General features: G+C 43.1%; 1 protein-coding gene across 1 annotated transcript in view; it reads right to left on the reverse strand.

The window, feature by feature from the left end:
- The window catches only part of PDSS1 (decaprenyl diphosphate synthase subunit 1), a 44446-nt gene that overhangs the window by 13306 nt on the left and 15394 nt on the right, over positions 1 to 15746 (reverse strand). Inside the window, exons 5-7 of the mRNA XM_081093291.1 lie at positions 10384 to 10525; positions 8124 to 8235; positions 7921 to 8030 (exon numbers count right to left, since the gene is read on the reverse strand). Of these exons, the coding sequence (XP_080949417.1) occupies positions 7921 to 8030; positions 8124 to 8235; positions 10384 to 10525 (364 nt within the window). The remainder of the gene's footprint in view (positions 1 to 7920; positions 8031 to 8123; positions 8236 to 10383; positions 10526 to 15746) is intronic.

Genomic DNA, 15746 nt, shown 5'->3' on the forward strand with positions numbered 1-15746 from the left:
GAAAAGAATTTTATGGTTGGGGGTCACCACAACACGAGGAACTGTATTAAAGGGTCTCAGCTTTAGGAAGGTTGAGAACCACTGAGTTAGAGTATTTACTGGACAAAATCTGCATGTAAGTGAACTCACACAGTCTAAACCTGTGTTATTTAAGGGTCAACTATACCTGTGTTTTGTTTTTTTTTAAAATATATTTTATTGATTTTTTTTTTTTTCAGAGAGGAAGGGAGAGGGATAGAGAGTTAGAAACATCAATGAGAGAGAAACATCGATCAGCTGCTTCCTGCACACTCCCTACTGGGCATGTGCCCACAACCAAGGTACATGCCCTTGACTGGAATCGAACCTGGGACCCTTGAGTCCGCAGGCCGACGCTCTATCCATTGAGCCAAACCGGCTAGGGCTATACCTGTGTTCTTAATGAAAGGATTTTAGTCTCTGATAACTTCCTTAAGTTCTAAGAAAACTATCCTTTCTCTCCCTTTTTTCACAGGATAAACCCTCTTTCCCACTGCTTAGGAAAAGCCAAGCTAAACTAGACCAGTCTTGCTGGTTAATTTTGAAAGGCGAAATAAAGAGACTCCAATATGTGAAATTCTGGCTTCTAGCACTTGACAGTTGTCCCAATTGTTGGTTTTCTGTTATTTTTCTAGCCCTTATTTTAGGGATATGGTATCTAATATAATAATACACACAAAGATGCCATACATATTTCCCCATTTGTAGTCCTTTGTTACAATAAGTTTTTAGTGATTCCACTTACTTCTGAAATGTGTGTAATTGCCTAAAGCCTCATGCTTCAGACATAGATATTGTTCTTTCATTATCAAAGGATCTTCCCTGGTCCTACGGTCTCCTCCGTATTTATTTGTTTTCCTTTCCAGTGGGGAGAAGTAAGACTTTTAGCTAAATCTTTCTTAAAACTCCAACAAAACTAGCTGGCACTGGCCACCTGAGTGTAGTTCCTACTGCTCTGCTGAGCATGCTTAGCAGGCCGAGGCCCAGTTTTAGGGAACAAATACAATAAAAACCAAAATGGGGGAAGGGGACAGGCATCTACTCTACCAGAGAGGGAGCATCTACATTGATCCCCCACAAGAAAGCCAGACAGAGCTCCCAGAAACAAAGGAAGTGCTGAAAGAATCATATCCCATTGTGTGGACATACCATGGTTCCCTCAGCCACTCAGGCATTTAGGTTTCCAATAGTCCAATTACAAATACTAGGGATATGGTCATCGACACAGGAGCGAGGTTAAAGGGCCTTCCCCACTGGTTAAGTTTGGGGCAATTGGGCATTAAAATAAATAAGAATAAAGGATTATAATCTAAATAATAAAATAAGAAACCAAGAGTCCATAGACAAAAATCTTCCTTAACATAGCCCTGGCCGGTTTGGCTCAGTAATTAGAACATGGGTCCATAGGTTTGATTCCAGCTCAAGAGCACATACCTGGGTTCAGGCTCGATCCCCAGCCTCTAAGTCGGTGCATGTGGGAGGCAACCAATCAATATGTCTCACATTGATGTTGTTGTTTTTTTCTCTCTCTCAGAATATTTGGAATATTTCTATCCATCTATTTCTACATATAGAAACTTTTATTCAGAGAGCCCACACTGATTTTGTTTTATTATTCTAATAGTGCTGGAATTTAGGAATAAATCCCATGAAAGTGGGTATTTCTCTCCCTCTTCCCTAATCTCCACTCTCTCTAAAAAAAAAAAAAGAAAAATCCATGGAAAAAATGTTCTCATGAACGACTAAAACAAACTTCCTTAGAATAAAATACCAACTCAATGTAAAAATGTGATGTAGAGGAATAATGGAATTATTCATTTGGCAACCAGCATAGTAATAACTGTCTCAGGAAAGGATTATAAATAGATGCTAAAACCGGAGCCTGGGAGTTTTAACTTGAAAGTGAAGAAACCTGGCAGGCACCACCCTAATCAGATGATCAAGTGAACCTCACTAGTAGTAAGATAAGAGCTGTTCCAGAACAAAAGAGACTACAGATGCACAATTAAATGCAACATGAGAGCATGGATTGGATCTTGGACCAGAAAAAAATTGTTTCCATTTGTTATAACAGTATTAGGACAATTGGCAAAATGTGAATAAGGTCTATCTGTAGATTAGATAATAATAACATAACCAAAAAACAGTATTCTATAAATAGACCCACATAAAGTTCTGTGGTGGCACTCTGTATCATTGAAAACTAAATAATAGAAAGACAGCTTATTGATTCCAGCCACAAGAACCCACATAAATTCAGAAAACTGAATGTAGGAATACCACATCCAGTTCTTGGTTCAAATCCCAGCTCAGCCACTGTCAGTCGGACTGAATAACACTGGATGGCAACCAGACCTCTCAGGTCTCATTCCCATCAGATTTTCTGGAGAACAAGTCATACCTTCACTGGAAAGCTACAGGATGTACTCGGCATGACTATGTACATAAATAAATAGCCAATCATTTAAGATTACTTCTGCTTTCATATCAACCAGTGCCACAAAACAATCCTAGATAGCCCTCTCTTAGATTTTCTTAATATTTCCACTAAAATACTGGAGTGGTTAAAAACAGGGTGAAGTAATGGTGTCCTTAGTAGAATGAATTATAAGCTGCTAAATTTCCTTCAAGTTCTATAACATCATGGAATTCCATTAGTTCTCAATAATCCTGATGTTTAAATTCTCTTTATCCCCTCCTTTTGGCATCTGTAATTTGCTTTGCATGCATTCTTCTGGAGTCCACATACAAAAATAGCAATTTTGAAAACAACACCTTTGAAATATATCTACCCATATGCACTTACATATAGAAATTTTTATCCAGGGAGCCCACACTGATTTTGCTTTGTTATTCTAATAGGCTGGAATTTAGGAATACATCCCATGGAAGTGGGTAGTTCTGGGATGATGCCAGCATGCCTCCTAGTGGACAGAATAACACATTTCATATTTAATAGGGTGAGCCATGTTAACATTCGCATCCACTGTTCACTTGCTAATCTGAAGAAAAGGTGCTCTTTATAAACCAATACATGTGCTATAATGTCTTGGCTTCCTAAGCAGAGATCTGTGACCACAATTAAGCCTTTCTGGGATGAGTGGGGCCCGTCTCCTTGGCTCCCTCATAGGATTCAATCACTAAGGGCATTCGTTACTGGGCTGGCTCCACATGGTGCTGCTGCCATGTGCCTGTGGTATGTCCGCTTTGTGTGGACTATGATTCTTAGTGTTTCTAGCTCCAACAGTCCCTCTACCTGCTAGTGCCTCTAACTGCAGGCTCAAGTTGCTGAAACCATCAGCAAGCTTCACTGAACACACCAGGAGCCTTGTAAGGATGGATCTTGATCTTCACAGAAACTTTGGTGATCAAGGGTATGATCAATTAATGGAACAGCGTTATGGCACCCTTTTTAAATAGGTCATTCTTTTAGTTGGCATTTGTGTCTGTCATTTTTTCATCAATCTCTCTTTTTTAATCTTTACAGAGGATATTTTTCCCATTGATATTTTTTAGAGCGTGGAGAGGAGGAAAGAGGGGGTGGGGAGAGAAAGAGGAGAGAAACATTGATGCAAGAGAGACACATCCAATGATTGCCTCCCACACGCATCCCGACCAGGGCCCAGGATCAAGCCTGCAACGAGGTATATGCCCTGGACCAGGAATCAAATCCAAGACCGTTTGGTCCATGGGCCAATGCTCTAACCACTGTGCAAACAGGCCAGGGCACATCTGTCTCTCTTTTTTAAAAAACTTTAAATTTCTTGGGAATAAAAATAGCCCCTTTAATAAAGAAAAAAGTGGCTGAAATCATGGCCAGCATGTTCTACATAATTTACATTCCTTTGGGTTTCAATTAGGTCTTTTTTAGGATGAAAATGTTGTCCTTGTTCTTTTCTGGCTCACAATTATCCATTTCTTGACACTTCTCAAAACAGAGACACTGCTGGCAGGGGACTTTTTGACCCAAGAAGCTCGAGGAAAAGCTCTTTAACTGTAATTATGTTAAGAGTCTATCATGACAGCAATTGACATTTGCCGCTTACTAGTTTTCTTTCTTGTTGCTTTAATTACAAGGGACTATTACTTGCCCAGGATTCATCTCTATTACATCTGTTAGGCTGGGACATATAACAGGGATAATTCTATGGAGAGACTCTCACTTTTTATGGGCTAGCACTGGACACCACATGTTTTTAGTCTATAGATTAAGGACAATGCTAACTGAGCTTTTAAAAAGAAAACTATGTGGACAGTGGAGGGAAGACCAGGGAGAATGCTAACTAAAGAAAATATTATGGCTCACAATTTATATTCTGAAGAAAAATGGCTTGTTTATATTTCATATAAATATAATGGGAGAATCTACTACTCATAAAAAAACACAAAACACTAAAACAATCTAGTATTATAGTTAGACTTTTTTTCCTGGGAAGTACAGCACTTCATAACTTTTTAAAGGTACACTATGGGACAGCAATCATGAAAAGAATTACTCATATGCTGTCCAAAAGATAACATAGTTTGGAAATTAGATTTAGTGACTAAAGCTTATTTGGATTAAACACTTGGGGGGGGGGGAGGGGAGATAAAAAGTGAATGTCTGGAGAGAAACCAAGATGGCGGCATAGGTAAACACCAGAAATTGCTGCCTCGCACAACCACTTCAAAAATACAACTAAAAGACAAAACGGACATCATCCAGAACCACAGTAAGCCTGGCTGAGCAGAAATTCTACAACTAGAAGGAAATAGAAAAGCACACTGAGACTCAGAGGAGGTGCGGAAGTAAAGTGCAGAGGTACCGAGGCGCACGCAGAAAGGGCTGGTAGCTGAGGACGTGGTTGTCTTTTTCAATCAGGAGGGAGTCACACACTCCTGATGGTTCTGAACTCCAGTTCCGGATGAGTCTCTGGGGACCCAGACTCATATGGAGAGAAACTGGACTGTCTGGCATCGGGCGGCATTCTCTCAGAGGTGCTTGCAGCGATTACCGCGGGACACTGAGACCAAGGGCCTCTTAGGGCAGGGGTGAGGATCAGCCATAGCTGTTTGCTCCTCCCTGTTGATTCCCTGAGACCCCGCCCCACCCAAGCTACGCACAGAGGCTTTTGCATATGAATAGCCTGGCCCTTTGCAATCTGAAATTACCTACCAAACTGCAGCTGGGTCAGAGAGACCCAGAACATCCAAAAGAAGGCCCAAGGCCCCAAAGCAGCTTGCATTGCTTCACAGCTGGGCCTCATCTGGGCACCTCCAAACACCAAATAAAGAAGAGGAATCTGCAGATCTCTCCATAGCTCCTGCTGGGTAGCCTCAGGCAGAGGCTATATTAGCACCTCCTTAGAGATCCAAGAGCCAGTGTACCCAGTGGTCAGAGTGGGACCATCCAGATTACAACTCCTCAGATCCATAAGGGACACACTCAGGGAGCAGACTCAGCACCAAAGCCCCACTGAAGCAAGTCTTGCCCCAGAAGGGTGTCTCCAGCACAGAAGTTCTCCCACTGTAGACACAGCTGATTCTCACAGCCAATTGGCCTGGAGGTCAATTCCTCCCAGTGATACCTACAACAATCAAGGCTTAACTACAACAAGACTGTGCACAAAGCCCACAAAGGGGTGCACCAAGAGTGTCCACCTCAGGTAATTGGGGAGGCTGAGCTACTGGGCCCTATAGGACACCTAGCACAGAAAGTCTCTCTTATCAACACAGGGAAGCATAAAAAATGTGGAGACAAAGAAACAGGTCACAAATGACAGAAATGGAGGAAAGCAAACTACTGGATATAGAGTTCAAAACCATGGTTATAAGGTTTTTCAAGAATTTTCTAGAAACCACCGATAAATTTAGTGAGATCATCAAGAAATCTAGTGAGACCCTCGAGGATATGAAAAAGGACCAACTAGAAATTAAGCATACACTGACTGAAATAAAGAATATTATACAGAGCCCTAACCAGTTTGGCTCAGTGGATGGAGCGTCGGCCTGCGAACTGAAAGGTCCCAGGCTCGATTCATGTCAAGGGCATGTACCATGGTTGCGGGCACATCCTCAGTGGGAGGTGTTGCAGGAGGCAGCTGATTGATGTTTCTCTCTCTTCAATGTTTCTGACTCTCTGTCCCTCTCCTTTCCTCTGTAAAAAATCAATAAAATATATTAAAAAAAAAGAAAGAAAGAAAGAAACGGCCCTGGTGAGGTCGGGATGGCCCCAATCAGGTTGAAACGGCCCCCGGTGAGGCCGAAACGGCCCCAGTGAGGTTGAAACGGCCCCGGTGAGGTCGGGACGGCCCCGGTGAGGTCGAAATGGCCCCGGTGAGGTTGGGACAGCCCTGGTGAGGTCGAAACGGATAATAAAGACCAATATAAACTGATGAACAAAAATAGATGCAGAGGCAGAACAGCATTGAACAGACTGTCAAACTACAGTGGGAAGCCTGGGGAGGGTTTGTGTGTGTGTGTGTGTGTGAGGGGGGGGGGCGTTAAGAGATCAACCGAAGGACTTATATGCATGCATATAATAACCAATGGACACAAGACACTGGGGGGTAGGGGAGGCCAGGGGAATGTCAAGGGGAGAAAAAAAAGGAGACATATGTAATACTTTGTAATACTTTAAGAAATAAAAATTATTTAAGTAAAAATAAAATAAAGTAACCACACACACACAAAAATATTATACAGAGATCCAACAGCAGACTAGAGATTTGAAATGCGAAGAAGCAAAAAACACCCAACAGGAACAACAAAAAGAAAAAAGAATTCAAAAATATGAAGACAGTGTAAAGAGCCTCTGGGACAACTTAAAACGTACCAACATCCGAATTATCGGGGTGCCAGAAGAAGCGAGAGAACAAGATACTGAAAGCCTATTTGAAGAAATAATGACAGAAAACTTCCCCTTCCTGGTGAAAGAAATACACTTACAAGTCCAGGAAGCGCAGAGAACCCCAAACAAAAGGAATCCAAAGAGGACCACACCAAGACACATCATCATTAAAATGCCAAAAGCAAAAGTCAAAGAGAGAATCTTAAAATCAGCAAGAGAAAAACAGTTAGGTATCTACAAGGAAGTACCCATACGACTGTCAGCTGATTTCTCAATAGAAACTATGCAGGCCAGAAGGGAGTGGCAAGAAATATTCAAAGTGATGAGTACCAAGAACCTACAGCCAAGATTACTTTACCCAGCAAAGCTATCATTCAGAATTGAATGTCAGATAAAGAGCTTCACAGACAAGAAAAAGCTAAAGGAGTTCACCACCACCAAACCAGTATTATATGAAATGCTGAAAGGTATTCTTTATGAAAAGGAAGAAGAAGAAAAAGGTAAAGATAAAAACTATGAATAACAAATACAAATCTATCAACAAGTGAATCTAAAAATCAAGTGAATAAATAATCTGATGAACAGAATAAAATGGTGAATATAATAGAATCAGGGGCATAGAAAGGGAGTGGACTGATAATTCTCATGGGGAAAGGGGTGTGGGGGGGGTGCGGGAAGAGACTGGAAAAAAATCGTACACCTATGGATGAGGACAGTGGGGGGCGGGTAAGGGCAGAGGGTGGGGTGGGAACTGGGTGGAGGGGAGCTATGGGGGGGAAAAAGAGGAACAACTGTAATAATCTGAACAATAAAGATTTAATTTAAAAAATATATATAAAAATAAAAATTTTTTTTTTTAAAAAAGTGACTGTCTGCATAGCAAAAGACAAATATGAAAACCGCAGCAGAAGTTCTCCACTGTTTGGGGTTAATTCTTTTCTCAATGACCTCTTGGGGTTTGTGGTACTATTTTAAGGTTCTCCAGTGAATTTTTTTCTAGGAGAATTAGCTCCCAAGAAAGAGCTATGAGGCTTTATTTTTTTTTAACTTGAAAAAAGACAGAACGTACATACTGCTTTACAACTGTTGGCTATCAGACTTGCAGTCTTCTTGAAGGTCTTTTCAAGGTAGTGTGCAAATCTTTCATTCTCATTCTCTTTTGACCCTAGCTGAAGAAATTCACCTAAAAAGAAGGAAAGGGGTAATTTGAGACACGGTTTTATTGCCCAGTTACATACTAAGCAAGAATAAAAAATAAAAGTCAGAATTAACCTACCACGCACCAGATCTTCAATAACTTGGGTTAAAATAGATATAACAGTTGTATTTCCAATTCGTGCCAGAGCTATAGATGCTGCAGAAAGAATTAAATCTCCAGCAAGAACAGCCTAGAAAAGAAAAAACCTTTCAGAGAAAAGTGTCAGAGCAAGGGTGCCAATAATGAAGCTGACTTCTCACAAGATACAAACAGAATGAGAGGAAGGGGTCATCTTAGATGTAAGTTTTCCCCTTCCTCTCGCTCAACTTGTGAAAACAGTTCCAGGTTTGGGACATTGTTTGGACTGGATTGGCTCTCAGAGCTTACCCAGTCTAGCTCTCCACTTCTGAGCTGAAGAAATGATGCCGGGACATGGCAAGGATCTTACCCTCCAGCTTCATCCCCTGGACCCTCCAAGAGCAGCTGCTTTCAGTTTAGTTATGCTGGACCACTCGCTCAATCCACCTTGTGCCTTTGCATTTACTGCTTCTTCTGCCCCCAAGTCCTTCCCCTTCTTCATCCAGCACTCATCTGTGTAATTAGCTCAGATGGCACCTCCAGAAGTCTACTCAGATCCCACTCAGCCTGATCCGATGTCTCTGTTCTGAGGGAGCAGAGCACCCCTTGCACAATGCGTATGGTGCACTTTTCCTCAATCGGTGATTCCCTATTTACTAAACTGCTTGAGGGTCCAGACTGATAATTATCCTAGCTAGGACTTAGCCTACCCCAGCGCAGGGCACAATACAAAACACACTTTTCTCATTGAAAACTAAACTAAGGCACCTGGGCTCCAAGTTCAATACTCTCTGCACTGTATTACACTGCCCCTCATTTCGACACAAAATAGTTTTTTCACTGAATATTAGATAATCAATATTATTGCAATTTTCTTTAATTGTGAGATGCCCATACAGTATATGCAACTAACCATAAATTAGACATAACTGAATTATATGCTATAATCAAATACAGTAACTTTCATACCAAAAGATATGCCTAAGTGTTATGTTATAGAGTAACTAGTTATAAATGCTATAGAGTTCATAGAAATTTTAATTTATAGAACAAACCACATTTTAAGGTTTTATTGTCTACTGCTTCTCTAGTATCTAAAATTAATGATTTCACTATGTTTATCAATGAATTGTCCTTTTATATAACATTAACTATACATGTATGAAGCCATTTTATAATTATAATGTATACGTACGCATATAGATCCGTTCATCTATACTACATCATCAGCAGATCTCTAAGCTTTTACCTCTTTCCTCTGGCCCTAGGGTTCCTGGAAGCAAAAGTTCTAGCATATGGAACTGAAGCTGCTAGATGGGGCTCCCTGGAGTGAGGGGTTAAAGGAAGGCATGTCTGGGAACTCAGGCAGGGAAATGGAGGCTCATAGAGGTGGCACTGTGTGATTTTTTAAATTTTATCACGATCATAGTAGTGTGGATTGAGGGACAGAAAAGGGGAGATTGGCAGGTGGCTTTGTGAAGGGCAGACCAGTCTCACAGCTCAAGGGAACCACCTTCCTTCACCCACACTCAGAAAGAGGCCCCCAACAATGGAGGCTGTTATAGAGGGGACTGGTCAAGGAGAAGACCTTCATTTGTTCTCTTAATCTTTTTCCCAGACCAAGAGCCCAAATTAGGCTTTAAGAATAGGACCTGAACACTGACAGCTGACCACCGGGACACATCATAGAGTTACCCACAACCCTTTAAAAACAAAACTCGACCCTCTCTTTACCAATGTTCTGATGAATGGAATTCGGCCAATGAGACACAAAACCTTTAATCTACAATTTTTTTTAAAAAATATATTTTATTGATTTTTCACAGAGAGGAAGGGAGAGAGATAGAGAGTCAGAAACATCGATGAGAGAGAAACATCGATCAGCTGCCTCCTGCACATCTCCTACTGGGGATGTGCCCGCAACCCAGGTACATGCCCTTGACCGGAATCGAACCTGGGACCTTTCAGTCCGCAGGCCGACGCTCTATCCACTGAGCCAAACCGGTTTCGGCCTTTAATCTACAATTTAAAATAAAAACCTCACAGCCCTAGCCAGTTTGGCTCAGTGGATAGAGAGTCTGACTGCGGACTCAAGGGTCCCAGGTTCTGATAAAAAAACAAAACAAAACAAAAAGATAAGACATGAATACTATTCTGAAAGTTGGCAGACCACATTTGAAGAAACGTAATTTTTTAATGAGACAAAAATAAAAAATAAATGTAATCCAAAGAACATTAAAAAACAAATAAAAAACTGTACCTTCTTTTCACCCCAGATCTTATTAACTGTGTGCTTTCCTCTCCGAGAACTGGCATCGTCAATGACATCATCGTGAACGAGACTAGCAGTGTGGATCATCTCTGCAATTAGGGCTATGGAGCGCTGGCTGGCTTGCACATCTCTAGTTAACAGAAAGCAATGCTTTTTAACAGATACCGCCAAGAACCTTCTCAGCATTCATCTTGTGAACACTGGACATCAAATCTAGGACAAAGAATTTTATTTCTCTAAGAGAAACTGTAAAACTGTAAAACTTTTGGCTTTCCTACAGAGACATTTCTATTACTTGGAGAATATCTGTTTTACGCCAAGATTATGTTTTACTAGAGGCCCGGTGCACGAAATCCATGCATGGGTAAGGTCCCTAGGCCTGGCCGGTGATCAGGATCCATCAGGACCTTCCACGTGCTGGCCAGGGACTCCCTTCCCCGGCTGCCAGCTGGGGCCTTCCTTTGTTCTGCGCCGCCCCCTGGTGGTCAGTGCATGTCATCGCAAGCAATAGAACTCCCAGTTGAACTCCCATGTGAACACTTTGCATATTAGGCTTTTATATATATACTAAAGGCCCAGTGCACAAAAATTTGTGCACTCGCGGGGGAGGAGGGGGTCCCTCAGCCCGGCCTGTGCCCTCTCGCAGTCTGGGACCCCTCGGGAGATAACGACCTGCTGGCTTAGGCCCGCTCCCGGGTGGCAGAGGGCAGGCCCAATCCCTAGGTGCAGCCCCTGGTCGGGCTCAGAGCAGGGCCCATTGGGGAGTTGGGGCGTCGCCCCGTCATGCACAGAGCAGGGCGGATCGGGAGGTTGCGATGCCACCCTCAGTCATGCTCAGGGTAGGGCCTATTAGGGGGTTGGGGCACCTCCCCGTCACACTCAAGGCAGGGTTGATGGGCAGGTTGCAGTGCCACCCCCTGTCACGCACACAGCAGGGCCAATCAAGGGGTTGGGGAGCTCCCCCCTGTCACTCACAGAGCAGGTCCCATCAGGGGGGTTGGGGCTCCGTACCCTGTCATGCACAGAGCAGGGACGATCAGGGGGTTGGGGAGCTCGCCCCTGTCACTCACAGAGTAGGGCCGATAGGGGAGTTGGGGCACCACCCCCTGTCACAAACAGAGCAGGGCTGATCAGGGGGTTGGGGCGCCGTACCCAGCAAATATTTCTTTAAAATGTATTTGCACAGTTTTTTTTTTTTTAATTTGACTATTTTTTTTTTTTTATTATTAGTTAAGGTATTACAAATGTGTCCTCATCCCCCCCTTGAACCCCCAACCTCCCCCCCACACACAAACTCATGCTCCCATCCCCCCGTTGTCCATGTCCATTGGTTTGGCTTATATACATGTATACAAGTCCTTCTGTTGATCTCTTCCCCTTACCCCTGCCCTCCCCTACTTTCCTTCTGGGGATTGATAGCCTGATCGCTGTTTCTCAGTCTTTGGGTCTGTCCTTTTTCATCAGTCTATGTTGTTCTCTATAATCCACAAATGAGTGAGATCATGTGGTATTTATCTTTCTCTGACTGGCTTATTTCACTTAGCATAATGCTCTCCAGTTCCATCCATGCTGTTGCAAAAGGCAAGAGTTCCTTTTTTTTTTACCGCAGCATAGTATTCCATTGTGTATATGTACCACAGTTTTCTAATCCACTCATCTGCTGATGGGCACTTAGGCTGTTTCCAAATCTTAGCTATGGTGAATTGTGCTGCTATGAACATAGGGGTGCATATATCCTTTCTAATTGGCGTTTCTGGTTTCTTGGGATATATTCCTAGAAGTGGGATCACAGGGTCAAATGGGAGTTCCATTTTTAGTCTTCTGAGGTAGCTCCATACTGTTCTCCACAGTGGCTGCACCAGTCTGCATTCCCACCAGCAGTGCAGAAGGGTTCCTTTTTCTCCACATCCTCTCCAACACTTGTTGTTTGTTGATTTGTTGATGATAGCCATTCTGACAGGTGTGAGATGATAACGCATTGTCGTTTTGATTTGCATCTCTCGTATAATTAGTGACTTTGAGCAGGTTTTCATATGTCTTTCTGCCTTCTGTATGTCCTCTTTCGAAAAGTGTCTATCTAGGTCCGTTGCCCATTTTTTTATTGGATTGTTTATCTTCCTTTTGTTAAGTTTCATGAGATCCCTGTAAATGTTGGAAATTAAACCCTTATCGGTGGTATCATTGGCAAATATGTTCTCCCATGTAGTGGGTCTTCTTGTTGTTTTTTTGATGGTTTCCTTTGCTGTGCAAAAGCTTTTTATTTTGATATAGTCCCATTTGTTTATTTTCTCTTTAGTTTCCATTGCCCTAGGAGCATTATCAGAGAAGAAATTTCTTCGGCATATGTTTGCGATTTCGCTGCCTGTGGATTCCTCTAGTATTTTTATGGTTTCCCGTCTTACGTTTAAGTCTTTTTATCCATTTTGAGTGTATTTTTGTGTATGGTGTGAGTTTGTGATCTAGTTTCATCCTTTTGCATGTATCTGTCCAATTTTCCCAACACCATTTATTGAAAAGACTGTCTTGACTCCATTGAATGCTCTTGCCTCCTTTGTCGAATATTAATTGGGCATAGTGGTTTGGGTCGATTTCTGGGGTCTCCATTCTATTCCATTGATCTATATGTCTGTTCTTGTATTTGCACAGTTTTTTTTTTTTTTTTAAATACTGAACGCTTCATGAGTCTGTGTAGCATTCTTTTTTCTTTCTTTTTTTTTTTTTTATATATTTTATTGATTTTCTACAGAGAGGAAGGGAGAGAGATAGAGAGCCAGAAACATTGATGAGAGAGAAACATCGATCAGCTGCCTCCCGCACATCTCCCACTGGGGATGTGCCCGCAACCCAGGTGCCGGGAGCCGGTCCATGCTTGCCGTTTCAAGGGACCTGGCATATATGGCATACTGTTCTTAATATGTTTGCTCACCTTCTTGGCACTCTGTGTTTTAACCAAGGTCTCTGAGAAAGGTTGTTTCCCCAGGTAGGGATTTTCCACTGAAGTTAGGGAGGGAATAAAACCTCTTAACTAAGAGCCAGGTGGGTAATTAATCACTTTAACTATGAACAATCATGCTTAAGCTACATAATCTTTACTCCCTGGAATGGAGATAAGAAACGCCCTAACCTTTGTAATAGAGATTGATAGGATTGAATCAACTGGTATAAATACAGTTGAAACAAGACAACAGCAGACAGAACTTAGGAGACAGAGAGGAGAGACAGAAATTGGCACAGAACCTACACAGAACGTTCTCTAGAGACAGAAGAACTTCGCTGGAGAGAACATGGCAAAAGATCCTGGACTGAACCTGACTACAGAAATTGGCAAGAGAACCTGACTAGAACCTGGTGACTGAACCTGGCTGGAGAACCTGGACAGAACCTGGCTGGAGAACCTAGCGAGGGAACATGGCTACAGAACCTGGCTAGAGAACCTGGAGAACCTAGCAAGAGAACATAGACACAGAACCTGGCTGGAGATCTGAACCAGAACTTCTCTGGAGATCCAGACCAGAACTTGGCTGGAGATCCTGGCTGGAGATCCTGGCTAGGCTGCTGATCAACTGAACGCTGCCTCCTTGTCATTCCTTCTTCGCCGACTCCGTCCACACCTTTGGGGACCCCTGGACCTGCTAGGGCTGGACCCCGGCACCCAGGCACATGCCCCTGACCGGAATCGAACCCGGGACCCCTGAGTCCGCAGGCCGACGCTCTATCCACTGAGCCAATCCGGTTTCGGCTATTTGCACAGTTTTAAAATGTAGTAAAATATATCACACACCTGAATTTACATATATACACCAAAATGATAAAAGGAAGATGTGTGATGCTTAAAAGAGAAAAAAAAGGAGGAAGAGGATGAGAAAGAGGAATAAGAGTTGGAGGGGCAGGAGGAGGAGGAGAGGGAGGGGGATGAGGAGGAGAAGCCTCTGCCAACACTAACAATTATGGTTTTCTTACTATGTGCAAGGCTCTGTTTTAAACACTCTGAAGGGGGTGTGACCAGCCTGCAAACAGCCATGAGCCCCTCACCCAGGCTGGCCGGGCACCCCAGTGGGGACCCCCACCCTGAAGGGGGTGTGGACAGTCTGAAAACACCCATCAGCCCCTCACCCAGGCTGGCCAGGCACCCCAGCGGGACCCTCACCTTGATCTGGGACACCCTTCAGGGCAAACCAGCTGGCCCCCACCCATGCACCAGGCCTCTATCCTATATAGTCACAGGGTAATATGCAAACTGACCCTAAGAGCAGAACGACTGGGAATGACTGGTCACTATGACACACACTGATCACCAGGGGGCAGATGCTCAATGCAGGAGCTGCCCCCTGGTGGTCAGTGTGCTACAAGCCAGGCTGACAACTGCCAGTACAGCGGTGATGGTAGGAGCCTCTCCTGCCTCCTCAGCAGCGCTAAGGATGTCCGACTGCAGCTTAGGCGTGCTCCCCGTTGCAAGTGGACATCCTCGGAGGGCTCCTGGGCTGCCAGAGGTATGTCTGATTGCCAGCTTAGGCTCAATCCCCCGAGGAGCGGGCCTAAGCCAGCTGGTGGTCATCCCTCGACGGGTCCCAGACCGCGAGAGGGCACAGGCCGGTCTGAGGGACCCCCTACCCCTGAGTGCACAAATTTTTGTGCACTGGGCCTCTAGTTTATTAATATGTCACAATCAGAACAGTTCCAAATATTCCAGATCACAACACATTCTTTCAAGAGGGAAAAAGTAAAGCAACAGAGGGCAGGGACAAGTCATCCTGTAAAACCACTTTCTTAAAATACGAACATGGAGGTTCAGATGGCTCCTACGAGTTGTTCTGAATCCCGCAGTGAGACATTCACAGAGGCCACAGTAGGAAGGTTGGACCTTATGGATTCTTCAGGTAAATTTATTGAGCCCTATCTTATTTGAGTTTAATGCATAGAAAATATATAGACTTTTACAGTTGTTTTTTTAATATAAAAAAATACAAAAGGCTAGATTTTAGAATATTTTCTCAGCTGGATTTCTAATACAATATACACTTCCTACTGGTTAGTAGTGGAACTACCTCAAAAAAACTATTAAGGCCTCTCTCTAGTCTTTCTCATGCATTCATGAGTCAGGTACCACTTTCATTCCCATAAACCACGCCAGCAGACAGGGGTTCCTCCTGGGAACCTGCACTACAATGGCAGTGCTCACTGACACTAGAGTTTTTGTGAAGATATTAAAACAATAAAGATTTCTTAAAATATTTTTAAATTTCATAGATGCTATCAGTGTATGAAAATGGCATTTTGCATGGCTAAATTCTCAACAGATGAAATCAAGATTCTTGCTTAGAATGTTACTTGGCATAGAACAAACATTACAT

This window comes from Myotis nattereri, assembly GCF_964212035.1.
Source record: "Myotis nattereri genome assembly, chromosome: 1".
NCBI classification, from domain to species: Eukaryota; Metazoa; Chordata; class Mammalia; order Chiroptera; family Vespertilionidae; genus Myotis; species Myotis nattereri.